Source organism: Muscardinus avellanarius (assembly GCF_963383645.1).
Source record: "Muscardinus avellanarius genome assembly, chromosome: 12".
Lineage (NCBI taxonomy): Eukaryota > Metazoa > Chordata > Mammalia > Rodentia > Gliridae > Muscardinus > Muscardinus avellanarius.
The window spans coordinates 42403239-42415357 of record NC_137798.1 but is presented as its reverse complement, the minus strand read 5'-3'; the positions used below and the strand labels follow the sequence as shown (position 1 = coordinate 42415357).

General features: G+C 38.8%; 1 protein-coding gene across 1 annotated transcript in view; it reads left to right on the top strand.

The window, feature by feature from the left end:
* Positions 1-12119, top strand: part of SLC25A21 (solute carrier family 25 member 21) — a gene marked incomplete at both ends in the record, with an annotated part of 535450 nt that overhangs the window by 359195 nt on the left and 164136 nt on the right. The window contains one exon of the mRNA XM_080706844.1: positions 8619-8702. Coding sequence (XP_080562970.1) covers positions 8619-8702 — 84 coding nt within the window. The remainder of the gene's footprint in view (positions 1-8618; positions 8703-12119) is intronic.

Below are 12119 nucleotides of genomic sequence, written 5' to 3'. Positions count from 1 at the left end.
AAATGTTAAAGGAAACCTTTGCCCCAGTACTCATGAAGAAAAACAAAAAGCAATCCCCTCAGATACACAGCCTTAGCCCCTGGTGATGTCATACACGTGTAATTCCAGCGTTCCAGAGGCAGTGATGGGAGGACCACAGGTTCGAGACCAGCTTCAGCAACTTAGGCCCTGTTTCAAAATAAAAATAAAATAAAATAAAATATGGCTGGGGGTAAAGCTCAGAGGTAGAACTCCTCTGGATTCAATACTCAGTATAAAAACAAGCAAAAACAAAAATAAATACAGCCTTATCCCCCAATACCCGAACTGGCCTTTCTACAGGGATAACAAACGTGGGAGACCAGGGGTAAGTTTGCTATAGGAAGATGGTATTTCTTCTGTTGGACAGTGATTTTTCAGAGCACAGGAAAGAGACATACATAGCAGGAAATTTTCTAATGCTGTGCTTTCTGAGGCCTTTTCCCAAAATTGGTGAGGTAGGTGTGCACACCTAAATTTCAAAGCCTCAGACATGTCTTAGCCTGTTGATCTGACATCAGCCATGCTCATCCAACAAGCGAGAAAGCAAACATACTCTGTAGGAGCAACATTTTATTTCAGTATGATGGGCTAATTACAGTGAATTAAAATCTTTAATCTTTCTATAGTTATCCTTTTAATGTGTTCCATAATTGCAAACCTTTGGTCTGTTAATCTCTGACTCATTAGTGGGCTTTTAAAGTGTTTGTTAAGGAGCATGTGTAACATTCTAGTAATTACTAATAATCTCTGTTCATTGCACATTTACAAAGATCTCTGCAGGGAGTTCCATTAGGTTCATCAACACTTATTATCAGTGTACAACTTTTATTAGATGTCTCCCACCTCTATAAAATATGGAATTTAGGAGATTTAAAATGTGAAATGTCTTTTCTCTCTTGTAACAAAGAAACTCGATTGTTAACACTGCTTGTTGCTTTTCCTCAAAAATAAAATTATCCTCTACTGTCTGAGGTTCCATTTTACCATCAAGGAGAAAGGCAGAGAGAGATTAAATTACACTTTTCACCAGTGTGTACTATGAATTCATGGCAACACTGGAATGATAACTGGTGGCTCCTGATCTATGTCCCCAAAGAACCCTTTGACACAAAGGTGGAATTATGTAGCCTAATTCTACATAGAATGCCACTGAGGGAGAGGAGGGTGCCCCCTACAGCTGTCTTTGGTGGTAAGGAGCCCCTGTATCCCCATCATAAACAAAACCAAATCTGTACAGGTCCTCTCCAGTAGCTGAAAACCCTTTAACAAGACAAGCTTTGACAGACAGCAGATCAGAGTGAAAGTGACAAGGATAAATGACCCATATGAATGCTTTCTGAGAGCAGGGTTGAATGGGGAGAGGTCGGAGAGAGCAAAAGGACTGTTCAAGTAGAAAAAGCTCTAGAGATAGAAGATGCCAGAAATAAACGTCACCTATCACATTGACTTACTTAGGATTTGTGACTGTGCCAAAGGGGGCGCTCACAACTTTTGCCTGCCCCATCCCTATTAGTTCCTTCCCTCAATGCACAGCAAATAATCATATGATCTGATTAAAAAGCAGTGTGTGTGCTCTGTAGATGTAGGTTGAGAACAAATCCACCGCCTACCCCAATCTAACCCTTTGCAACTAATTGCTGTGTAATAATATAAGGTATGATTTTATATATATTTATATGTATATGTGTACACACATATCTATATCTATATTTATGTGTGTGTGTGTGTGTGTGTGTGTGTGTGTGTGTCCTGAAAACCTTTAATCCTTTGGAAATAAAGGCATTGCCTGAATTTGAAATTTTTGAATTTTCAAACAACCTTTTCCTAAGGCTTTAAGGCAGCAAAGCTGTTCTATTTCCTCCAGATACCTTCCTTATGGCCATGCCCTCAGAAGTACTCAAGCTGTATTGGCCTATCTACTTATACTGAGAATCAACAAGAGACACGTTTAAAATGGGTCTCCCAGAGCACAGAGTTAAGTGAGTGGGAAATGCTGTAGTCATGATTCTTGACAAATCTGCAGAAAATGATTTAGTGAGTGAAAATGTTTTTGACTTTTAAAAAATACGCTCGTGCGTTTGTTCGTGAATGTTGAGAAGCTCTTCTTGGCCCTGGTGGTTTCCACAGTAACTCTCTTAATATTTATGGCGTGGCAAATGCTAGGGCCTGTTCCCTCACGCCGTTTAGTGCGCTGGTCCTGTGTGGGCAGGCGCTGCACCCCGGCGTGCTAAATCGCTGGCTACTTTGCAGTGTCCCTCAGGGCTTGCACCACACTCTTTCCCCCTGTGTTTGATTCTGACTGGATGTCAGGCACCAAATATTTCTCGAGAGTTACTCCACTGTCCAGTTTGCCTGCTTGGCAGCAAATTCTCATTCTCAGAAGTTACTCAGATGGAGATTCCAGATGTGTCCAAGTTGCTTTCATTAGGACAATGGAGAGGTCCAACCTTTTCTTCTAAATACAATCAATAGTAGCTTGGCCTTTGCAGTTTTGCAAAGAGTTGTATTACGTAACTGGAAAATTGTCTGCCTAAGCATAGAGAGAATTTGCTAGCACAGAATGCATCTTGGGAAAAAAAAATGCTGATGTAAAACTTCGATCCAGGAGAGGAACCTTTTAAGTTGCTGAACTGCAGCAGAGAGGAAGAAGGAAATTGCTGTTTTCCATGATTGACCAAAATGTACTATAATTATATCAACTTGAAATGGATTCCTTAGAAGAACTGATAACTCTGTGATCAGAATCAGTCATGTGTAGTGGAACTAAATACTGCATGTACTTTCTCTGCAAAGTGAAGACATGCCGTACGTGAGCTGCACTGGGGGAGAGACAGCTGTGCTTGCCTTAGCCTGTTAAATGGGACCTCCAGCTTTAGCACAGGTGGGGAGGTTTCCTGAGACATCAATGTTTACCATGCCCGCCCATCCTTTTGCATTGTTCATCTAAGGCAGCCTGTAGGCTTTCCCCATGTACTTATCTTGACGTTGCCTCTCGTATTTGCAGTGCATACAGCATCACTCATCAGATAGTCAGCTTCTATGTGAAGCGCTCCTCAAGGATTCCACTGATGGTGCCAAAAGGGGTGGGTAGAGTTGAAATACACATACGTATCTCAAGGATGTCCTTCCTTTCTTCTCCCCTGCCTCCAGTATTTCTGCAAAGTGCTATATTCTGTCAGCTGCAATCCACCCATAGATAGGATATCATTTCCCAAAAAGTGATGCAAGTGTTGGTAGAGTCATTGACTGGCACCATATGGCATCATCTCTTTGCACATATCCTTTACCTAACTGCAAGCTTCTGAATGGCAGCGCTCTGTCTTATTTCTGTATAACCTCCGCCAAATTATGGAGTACCTAATGCATAGTAGCACGTAGAAACTCATATTAGCTAAATGAATAATGGATTGGAAATATTATTTGTTGGATTTTGAGAAAAAAGAAATTAGAGAATAAAGTGCCAAAAGCCAGGCTAGGTAACTAGTTACTTCAGAAATAACAATACTCTATACTCATTTTTGCATGAATATGACTGGATATTATTGGAACTTGCACATATCTTTCATATTAGAGCTGAAGTTTCTAACTCCAGCAGTAAGAGTGGGACTATGGTCAATTTTCTAGGCATTTTTTTTTGTTTATTTTTGGTATTGGAGATTGAACCTAGGGCATTCTATCTCTGCACTACACACCCAGCCCTGTTTTCTTTTTATTTTGCTGCAGGGCCTCACTACATTGCTGAGGTTGGCCTTGAAATGAAGATCCTCCTGTCTCCACCTCCTAAGTACCGGGATTACAGACATGCACATTTGGCTGTGCTTGCCTTGTGCTACCTGCTGACTCGTTCACTGTCCCAGCTGGGACCCAGGGCACTCATCTATGACATAGCTATCAGAGGCAGCCGAAGAAGTGCTCTCTTTTGGGTTTAGACTTTATCTCTTAAGTGCCCTCCCCTACCCGGCTCTGAGCCACCAAGAAGGTGCTGCAAGAAAAGCGTTATATGTTCCTAAAGGAAACCCTGACTGGCTGCTGCGGAGGGTCTGTTTCCTCACTTCCCCATTGGAAAGGGCGGCTTTCCTCCCCTGGCCCTTGTTCCTTTCCCCACCTGGAGTGCTTCCTTTCGATCTGCTCTTTTTGCCTCTCCAAATCCCTTGAGGACCAGCTCAAATCCCTTCCCCTTCCTGAAACCCTCCCTGACCCTCTGCAGAAAGCAGTAATTGCCCGCGTCCCAGGAACACCTGGACAACCTGGTGCCCAGGCTCCGTGACATTCAGCATGACACTTAGGATGCTCTTATAGCATCCGTTATTTTTTCTCATATTTCTTCCTTATACTTCTTGAAAGTAGACATAAAGCCCTGAATTTTTGCAAAACCTGCAGCATCTTACATCATATGGCACACATTAAGAACATACTTGGTAATTTGGGAGAAAAGCATCTAGAAAGGAATTTGGCTGAGGTAAATGTAGTTACTGAAAGATTGCTATAGATATTATGAGAAACATCCATGTGCATGTAATACTTTTATAATAAATGAAGCTATTTAAGTAACTTTCTTAGAACAATTATACACAAGTCTTGGATTTCCTGAATTAGACAGGAGAAAGTGTTTCATACATAGCAATAAATATAGGCTACAAACAGGCAAATGCAGAGGCAGTGTGTGTGTGTGTGTGTGTGTGTGTGTGTGTGTGTGTGTGTTACTAGAGATTGAACCCAGGGGCATTCTACCTCTGAGCTATACCCCAGCCCCATTTTTTTTTGTGTGTGTGTGCGTGTGTGTGGTGTCAGGGACTAAACCCAGGGCATTCCACCTACAAGCTATACCCCCAGCCTGATTTTTTATTCTTTATTTGGAAACAGGGTCTCACTAAGTTGCTGAGGTGGCTGCCAACCCAGATCCTCCTATCTCAGCCTCCTCAATACTAGGATTACAAGTGTGTGCCACCACGCCCGGCTACCCCAGCCTCATTTTATTTTTATTTTGAAACAGAGTCTTGCTAGGTTGCTGAGAATGTCACTACTTAGAAGCTGTCCTTGAACCTGTGATCCTCCTGTCTCAGTCTTCCAAGCATGTGCCACCATGCCCAGTGAGATGCTTATTTTAACTAAACCCAAAGACATATTTTGGAAATTACCCTGTATGTTCTATAGTTGTTTTGGTATAAATGTACACCTAGTTCTTCCACTGTATTACTTTCTGTTTACTGATAATTCATTTGTATGTAAAGTTCCAAGTTATCTCATCTTTGTGCTTTAGTTCAGAATTACCCAAACATGGTGCATCTCTCTGACCATTAAATCTTGTTCTTATTCTAGACAGAACCCCCTACTGAGTCTTTCAGGTCAGCGTTAACCATATCAAGTACACCTCTGGATCCAAAATAGTTTAAATGATCTAGCTGTACTGGTCGATGGTCTTCTGATAAAGTGTGCAGTTTAAAGACTGTAGCTCTTAGCCAGGTACGGTGACACACACCTATAATTCTAGTACTTTTGGGGTGGGGTGGGGCTGACACAGGAGGATTGCAGGTTCTAGGCGGGTGCACAGTAACTTGTGAGATGGGTTCAAAATAAAAAAATTTTTAAAGGCTCGGGATATAGTTCAGAGGTGGTGCACCCCTGGGTTCAATCCCCCAGTAACACACACACACACACACACACACACACACACACACACGTTCTTGTCCAGAAATGAATCTTCCAAGTAGATAATGCCAATATAGGTGTAAATTTGGTGAAAAAGTCCGTATTGTGAAGATGAATATTTATGGTATTTTAAAGTTTGGCATTAGTAGGTGCGGGTTATGGAATGTTACTTGCCCTGTTAAAGAAGATCAAGAGGAGAATGTGTTGAATAGATCAGCACATGTATTTATTAAAGAGAAAAAGCACTACTCAAAACATTTTTGTTGCCCCACTCATACTCTGCTTTCTTCCTTTCTCACCCAAACTATGACATTATCTTCATAATTGTTTTCTACTCCATCTTCCCATCATAATCCATCCAATCAGTCAATAAATATTTATTTGGGGATGTGTATGTGCCAAGAAGTGCTGGACGTTGAAACTCCCACATCTCTGGACAGATAATCTCCTGCCTCTGTTTAGCTACTCACCACTTTACAGAACCAAACTTAATTCCAGTGTCACGTCTATCTTATGATATATCCACTTCATTCATTTGACCTACTTCTCCAATCAAAGTAGTATATTCACTCTTCTCTGTGATATATATCAGTTTCCAGCATAATTCCCTGGCAAGAAGAACATATAAAATGTATTATTCTTAGCCGGGTATGGTGGCACACACTTGTAATCCCAGCATTTGGGAGGCTGAGACAGAAGGATCGTGATTTGTGGACAGCCTCAGATACTTAGTGAGGCCCTTTGCAATTTGGTAAGACCCTGTTTCAAAATAAAGAATAAATAATAGGGCTGAGGATGTAGCTCGGGAGTAGAATGCCCCTGGTTTCCATCCCCAGTAACTCAAAAAAAATTATTCTTAGAAGTAGATGCTGTATTCACATCATGAAGGTAAAACCATGAAAACAGCATCTTGAATTAGATAATATTGGGGATGTTTTATGAGAAGTTCTTTTTATTTTTTTCATGTTTTGCAGGATTATTTATTAAATATTACTTCCTAACTATGTTTTTCTATTCATGCTTTCTTATATCCATATAGCAATGTCCCAAAATCCAATGCTTTATTTTTTTAATGTGGAATATATTGAAAGTGGCATACATTCTGAATATGCTTGGCTCCCTCCCCACCTTCCCCTTCCCCCTTCCCAACAATGAGTGACCAGGTTAACCATGCTATATTTATATTTTTACACAGATTCAGATGTAGCTCCTTCATTAATCAACCTCAGCCTTCTTCCTCTCCTATCCTTCCATTCTATCTTTGACGAGGTTTCTCCTCCGTTGTCTGGAGTCCCTCTGGTATCCCGAATACTCCCTATTTTGGGCATATTAGAGAAAACATATGTCCCTTCTCTTTCTGTGCCTGGCTGATCTCACTTAACATAATGTTCTCCATGTCTTTCCATCTTCTTGCAAATGGGATGATTTTGTTCTTTATAGCTGAGTAGAATTCCATTGTGTGTATTTCCCTTAATTTTGCAATCCATTCATCTGTTGATGGAAACCTAGGTTGGTTCCGTATTTTGGCTATTACTAATTGTGCTGCTATGAACATGGGTATGCATATGTTGCTGTAGTTCTCTGGTTTCGACCCCTTTGGAAAGATACCCAGGAGTGGTAAAGCCAGATCATATGGAGGATCCATTCCCAGTTTTTTAAGGAATCTCCACACTGATCTCCATAGCGGCTGAACTAGTTTGCATTCCCACCAACAGTGTAAAAGACTTCCTCTTTCCCCACATCCTCACCAGCATTTGCTGTTGTTTGAGTTCTTTATGCATGCCACTCTGATTGGGGTTAGATGTGAGAAGTTCTTTTTAAAAAACAACAAAAGTTGAAATTGTGGAGAGAGGCAGAGGAGGGGGAAGAGCCATAAGTCAAAATTGTATTAAGGAAGTAAAAATCCATAGAGCAGGCAGACTAAATGAACCAGAGACTAGAGAACAACTGAGTGCTTGTCTTTAGTCTCTAGAAACAAAACCTCAGGGAAAATACAACATAAAATGTCAAGATCCTTGTACTAGAAACTTCTACATTTGGAAGGTTAAAGTTCTGAGATCATACCCCCAAAAGAAGAAGCAAAAAGACTTTAGCTTTAAAGAAATGAAACACATTGCCGGGCTTGGTAGCGCACACTTGTAATGCCAGTATTCAGGAGGCAGAGACCAGAGGACCACGGTTCGCGGACAGCCTCAGCTGTTTAGCAAGGCCCTTCGCAACTCAGTGAAACCCTGTTTCAAAAATAAAAAGGCTAAAAAAAATAGGGCTAGGGGGGCGGTGGTACCACACAAAAAAAAAAAAGAAAAAAGAAATGAAACACATTTTTATTGAGCAACAATTATATGCAGAGCATTGCACTTTTGCAAAGGGCTCTGTGTATCATACAGTAGTAATAATACATTGTCCAGTAATATAACCCCAACCTACAGTCCCAGCCCTTGCTCCAATTGCAGGCATCTCTCTGCCTGAATTCATTCCAATTTCACCATCAGGATCCAAGTTAGTCCATTTTAGCTGCTCCGAATTTTGACCTTTATATTAAGCCACCATCAAGGAACAATAATTAAGACAAGCATCAGAGCTACTTATTAGTTTCATAGGCATCTTCAGATTTCTGAATTATACATTAAAATAGTATATTGACATCTGTGCATGCTTTTCATAAAAGAACAAATATATAAATGCCTCAGGGAGCATCTGCCCGGCTAAGAAACAGATGAAAAACTTTCTATAGTTTCTATTAAAGCACAAAGAAATGAAATCTTAAGGGCTACAGAAATAAGGTAAAGATTATATAAGGCAAACAAATCAATAAAGGCTACCAAAGACCAAAATAATTTAGATTAATTTGAAAAAGCTGAGTTTCTAAGACTTTGAAAAATGAGAAATGCCATTTGGAAATCCTGAACTTAGATTCTTTTCTTTTCTTTGATTGCCTTTGCTTCTAGGTTCCAGATTCAACGATGTACCACTGATCCAAGTAGCTACAAAAGCTTGGGGGACAGCTTTCGAATGATTTTCCGAACCGAGGGGTATGTATTGTTTGTTTAATATATAAACTTTATGGTGATATAAGCATTTTAATGTTTTTCTACTTATCATGTTTTCACATTCTAAATGGTTTTTTTCTTAGTCTGATTAGGAAAACTATGAAGTGTCCCTTTCTGTTTTGCTATGTTTTTCCTGACAGGATTGAAAACTGAATGTGTATGCAATAGAAACCACAGAAAGGATATTATAACCAGAATAGTAACAAAAGGACAATTATTAATTTTGCCATTACAGCTTTTAAAAGTTCTCATAACTGTGCATACATGCTTTACCACTATGAACCTCTCTATCATGCACCAGGATGGAGGAGGGGAAGGGAAGGGAAGGGGAGGGAAGGGAAGGGAAACAGACCAAATAATGGTGTGTCCTCCTGTCTCCGCCTCCCAAGCGCGGGGATTACAAGCATGTGGCCATTTTTTTCTTTTAAACCTATATCATCAATATCTTTCTATGTCAGTATATTTTTAACAATAGCAGAATAATTTATCCATCCATGATCTATAATTCACTAAAGTAATCCCTTTGGTGAATCTTTAAGTTGCTTTCAGATTTTTGCTACTATAAACAACAATATAGTAAATATTCTTATACTCTCTGCATATTTGTATATATACATATATACATTTTATATATTTTATAATTACATATATTTATGTAAAATAAGCTGTTAGCTATAAATTCACAGGATCAAATGATATATACACTTTATATTATTGATATTGACAAACAACCTTCCAGAAAGACGTATTGGTTTTATGCTCTTAGTTTTTGAAAGCTTCCATTTCCCCCATGCTCTCTCAAACATGGTACATCATCAATGCTTATTTGGGATATCTGTCATTGACATGCCTTTCCTGTTTACCGTCTTGTGAGAAATAATTGTATTTTTTATTGTTACTGTCATGAAGAATACTTTAATATCATTTATTTCATGAACTGTTTGTGTCCTTTACTCATTTCTTTTAGATTAGTGTTGAAACTGATGTATAGGAGCTTAGTGTGGTATGTTTTATAGATACAAATTCTTTGACTGTTAGGTAGAGTGTAAACATTTTTTCTAATCTGTGATTTGCTTACAACTATAGTGTCTTACCACTTCAGAAGTTGGTAATTTTAAAGACTATGATTTTGTGACCCTATCAGTCTTTCCTTTGCGTCAGCTGATGATGTCATAGTGAAAAACAAAGCAAAACATTTCTTTAACCTCAAGATTATAGACATTTTCTTCTTCCTTTTTTAAGATTTAAAATTTTTCATTCATCCCCAAATTGTAAGAGATGTGTAGTGTGGTACACAGAAATTAAATTTTGTTTTGAAGTGGTTAATCAATTATCTAAACACTACTTATTGAAAATCCATTCTTTATTCACTAACTAGAAGTGCTACTTTTTCACATATTAAACTTCTTTTATCTTTTTTCTACTCTTATTGGGCATTGTGATTATACATCATAAGGAGTTATAGAATATAGAATGACAGTAATATACATGTACACACACTTGGTGTATTTCCCTTCAGAATCCACCCTACTCCCTCTCCTTCCCCATGCATGCAATTGGGATTGGTATCCGTAATTTCATAGATGTACATAGCATTATTTAAAATGTTATCTTCATTATAGCTCTATCCCCCTCTGTCCCCTAAACCTCCTCTTCATTACTTCACTGGCGTCTCTACTCTTATCTGAGGTCTCCTTTGTTACTAATTTCTCTCTAGCTTCGACATATGATATAAAACAAACTCTTCTGTTTCTGAGACTGGATAACTTCAGTAATAGTTCCATCAATTTTTCTGAATATTACATAATTTTGTTCTTTATGACTAAGTAAAATTCCATTATGTGTATATAACATAGTTTTGTTATCCATTTATTTGTTTATGAATACCTAGGCTCATTCCATAATTTGACTATTGCCAATTGTGCTGCCATAAACATGGATATGCATGTATCACTTTAATATTCTGGCATCAGTTTCTTTGAAAAGGTGCCCAGGAGTGGTATCACTGGCTCATATGGTGGTTCCCTTTCTGCATGTACATCATCTGGATTTTCTACTGTTTCTCCATTTTCTACTCTGTTTCAGTAGTTCATTGATTCCTATGCCAGTATCATACTACTTTATTCTATGTTTAGGTCATTTAAAGACTATGTTAAAACTTGCCCTTTGGTATAAAGTTCAGATTCCTTTCATGATGTGCTGAGCCCTTCCTTTCTGGGCTCTCCCTTCTCCAGACTCACTCTTTATACACACATCTGCTCTAGGGAAAGCAAATGGTTTGCAATCTTCTGGTCTCCTTTATTAAAGTTTTTGCATGCTCTTCTCTATTCCTCGAAGATTCAACCTCCTATACACTCAGTGAACTAGGCCTCTTCATCCAAAGGTGATCTCAAGTTTTACTAGCCCTGCCTGGCCACTTTTCTCTACCACTTGCTGAATCCATCCTCCCTCCCTCTTTCTCTCCCCTCTTCCTTCCTTCTTTCTTTTACATATATATGCTGTTTAAAATATAGCATGCACTACTCTGTCTTTCCTCTCCACCCTAATAATACATTTCTCTAGGGGTCACTGAGTTCTGCTTTCCCAATGGCTGTGTCTGGCAGTGAGCAGAGGCAGTATGTGTGCACTAAACGCTTGAATGGAAGTAACCATGTCAACATCATAGGGCTGCAGAATGAAACAGGGACCATGATTCATGCATAGACCATCCTCTCTAAAGTTTTAATAATGACCTCGAGGCCTTGTTAAATATTTTAAGTTCATCTAATGACAAAGGATGAACAGCTCCTTCTTGCTGTTATTCTGGGATTGTGATACCTATGCGCCATATACTATGATATCCTTGCATTTACAATAAGTGGGATAAAAAATAAAAAATATTTTATTCGAAATATATATAAACTTAAAGACAATATAGTGTTTTATCTAGTCAACAGAATGTCCCTTTCCAGTGAGAGAGTCGCATCGCATTAACAAGTTCTGGAAGCTGTAACAGATATCTGAACGGGATGTGGGCGTGCACGAGCCAGGATCTTCATTTCGTGTGTGTTTTAGGAAAAACTGAATGTTTTTGCTTTGATATCAAGTAATGTAACAAACACAGTATGTGTGGTCCTTGCATAGTAAAATTAGCCTTTTCCTATACTGTAGGTATAATTGCTTCTAGAGCAAACTTAAATTTTTCTGCATTTGCCTACAGATCTGGACACACTGTTAAGCAAAGGCCAAAGAACTCTAGCCTTAGAGATGGAAATATTTGTAAAAATAAAAAGTAAGGCTGTCTGTTAATTTTTATAAAAAGCAAAAACATTTCATAGCCTTAGGGTTAAACAAAGACAAACCAAAAAAAAGAAAAGAAAAGAAAGAGGGGAAAAAGATGAAAACCTTTTTAGTACATGT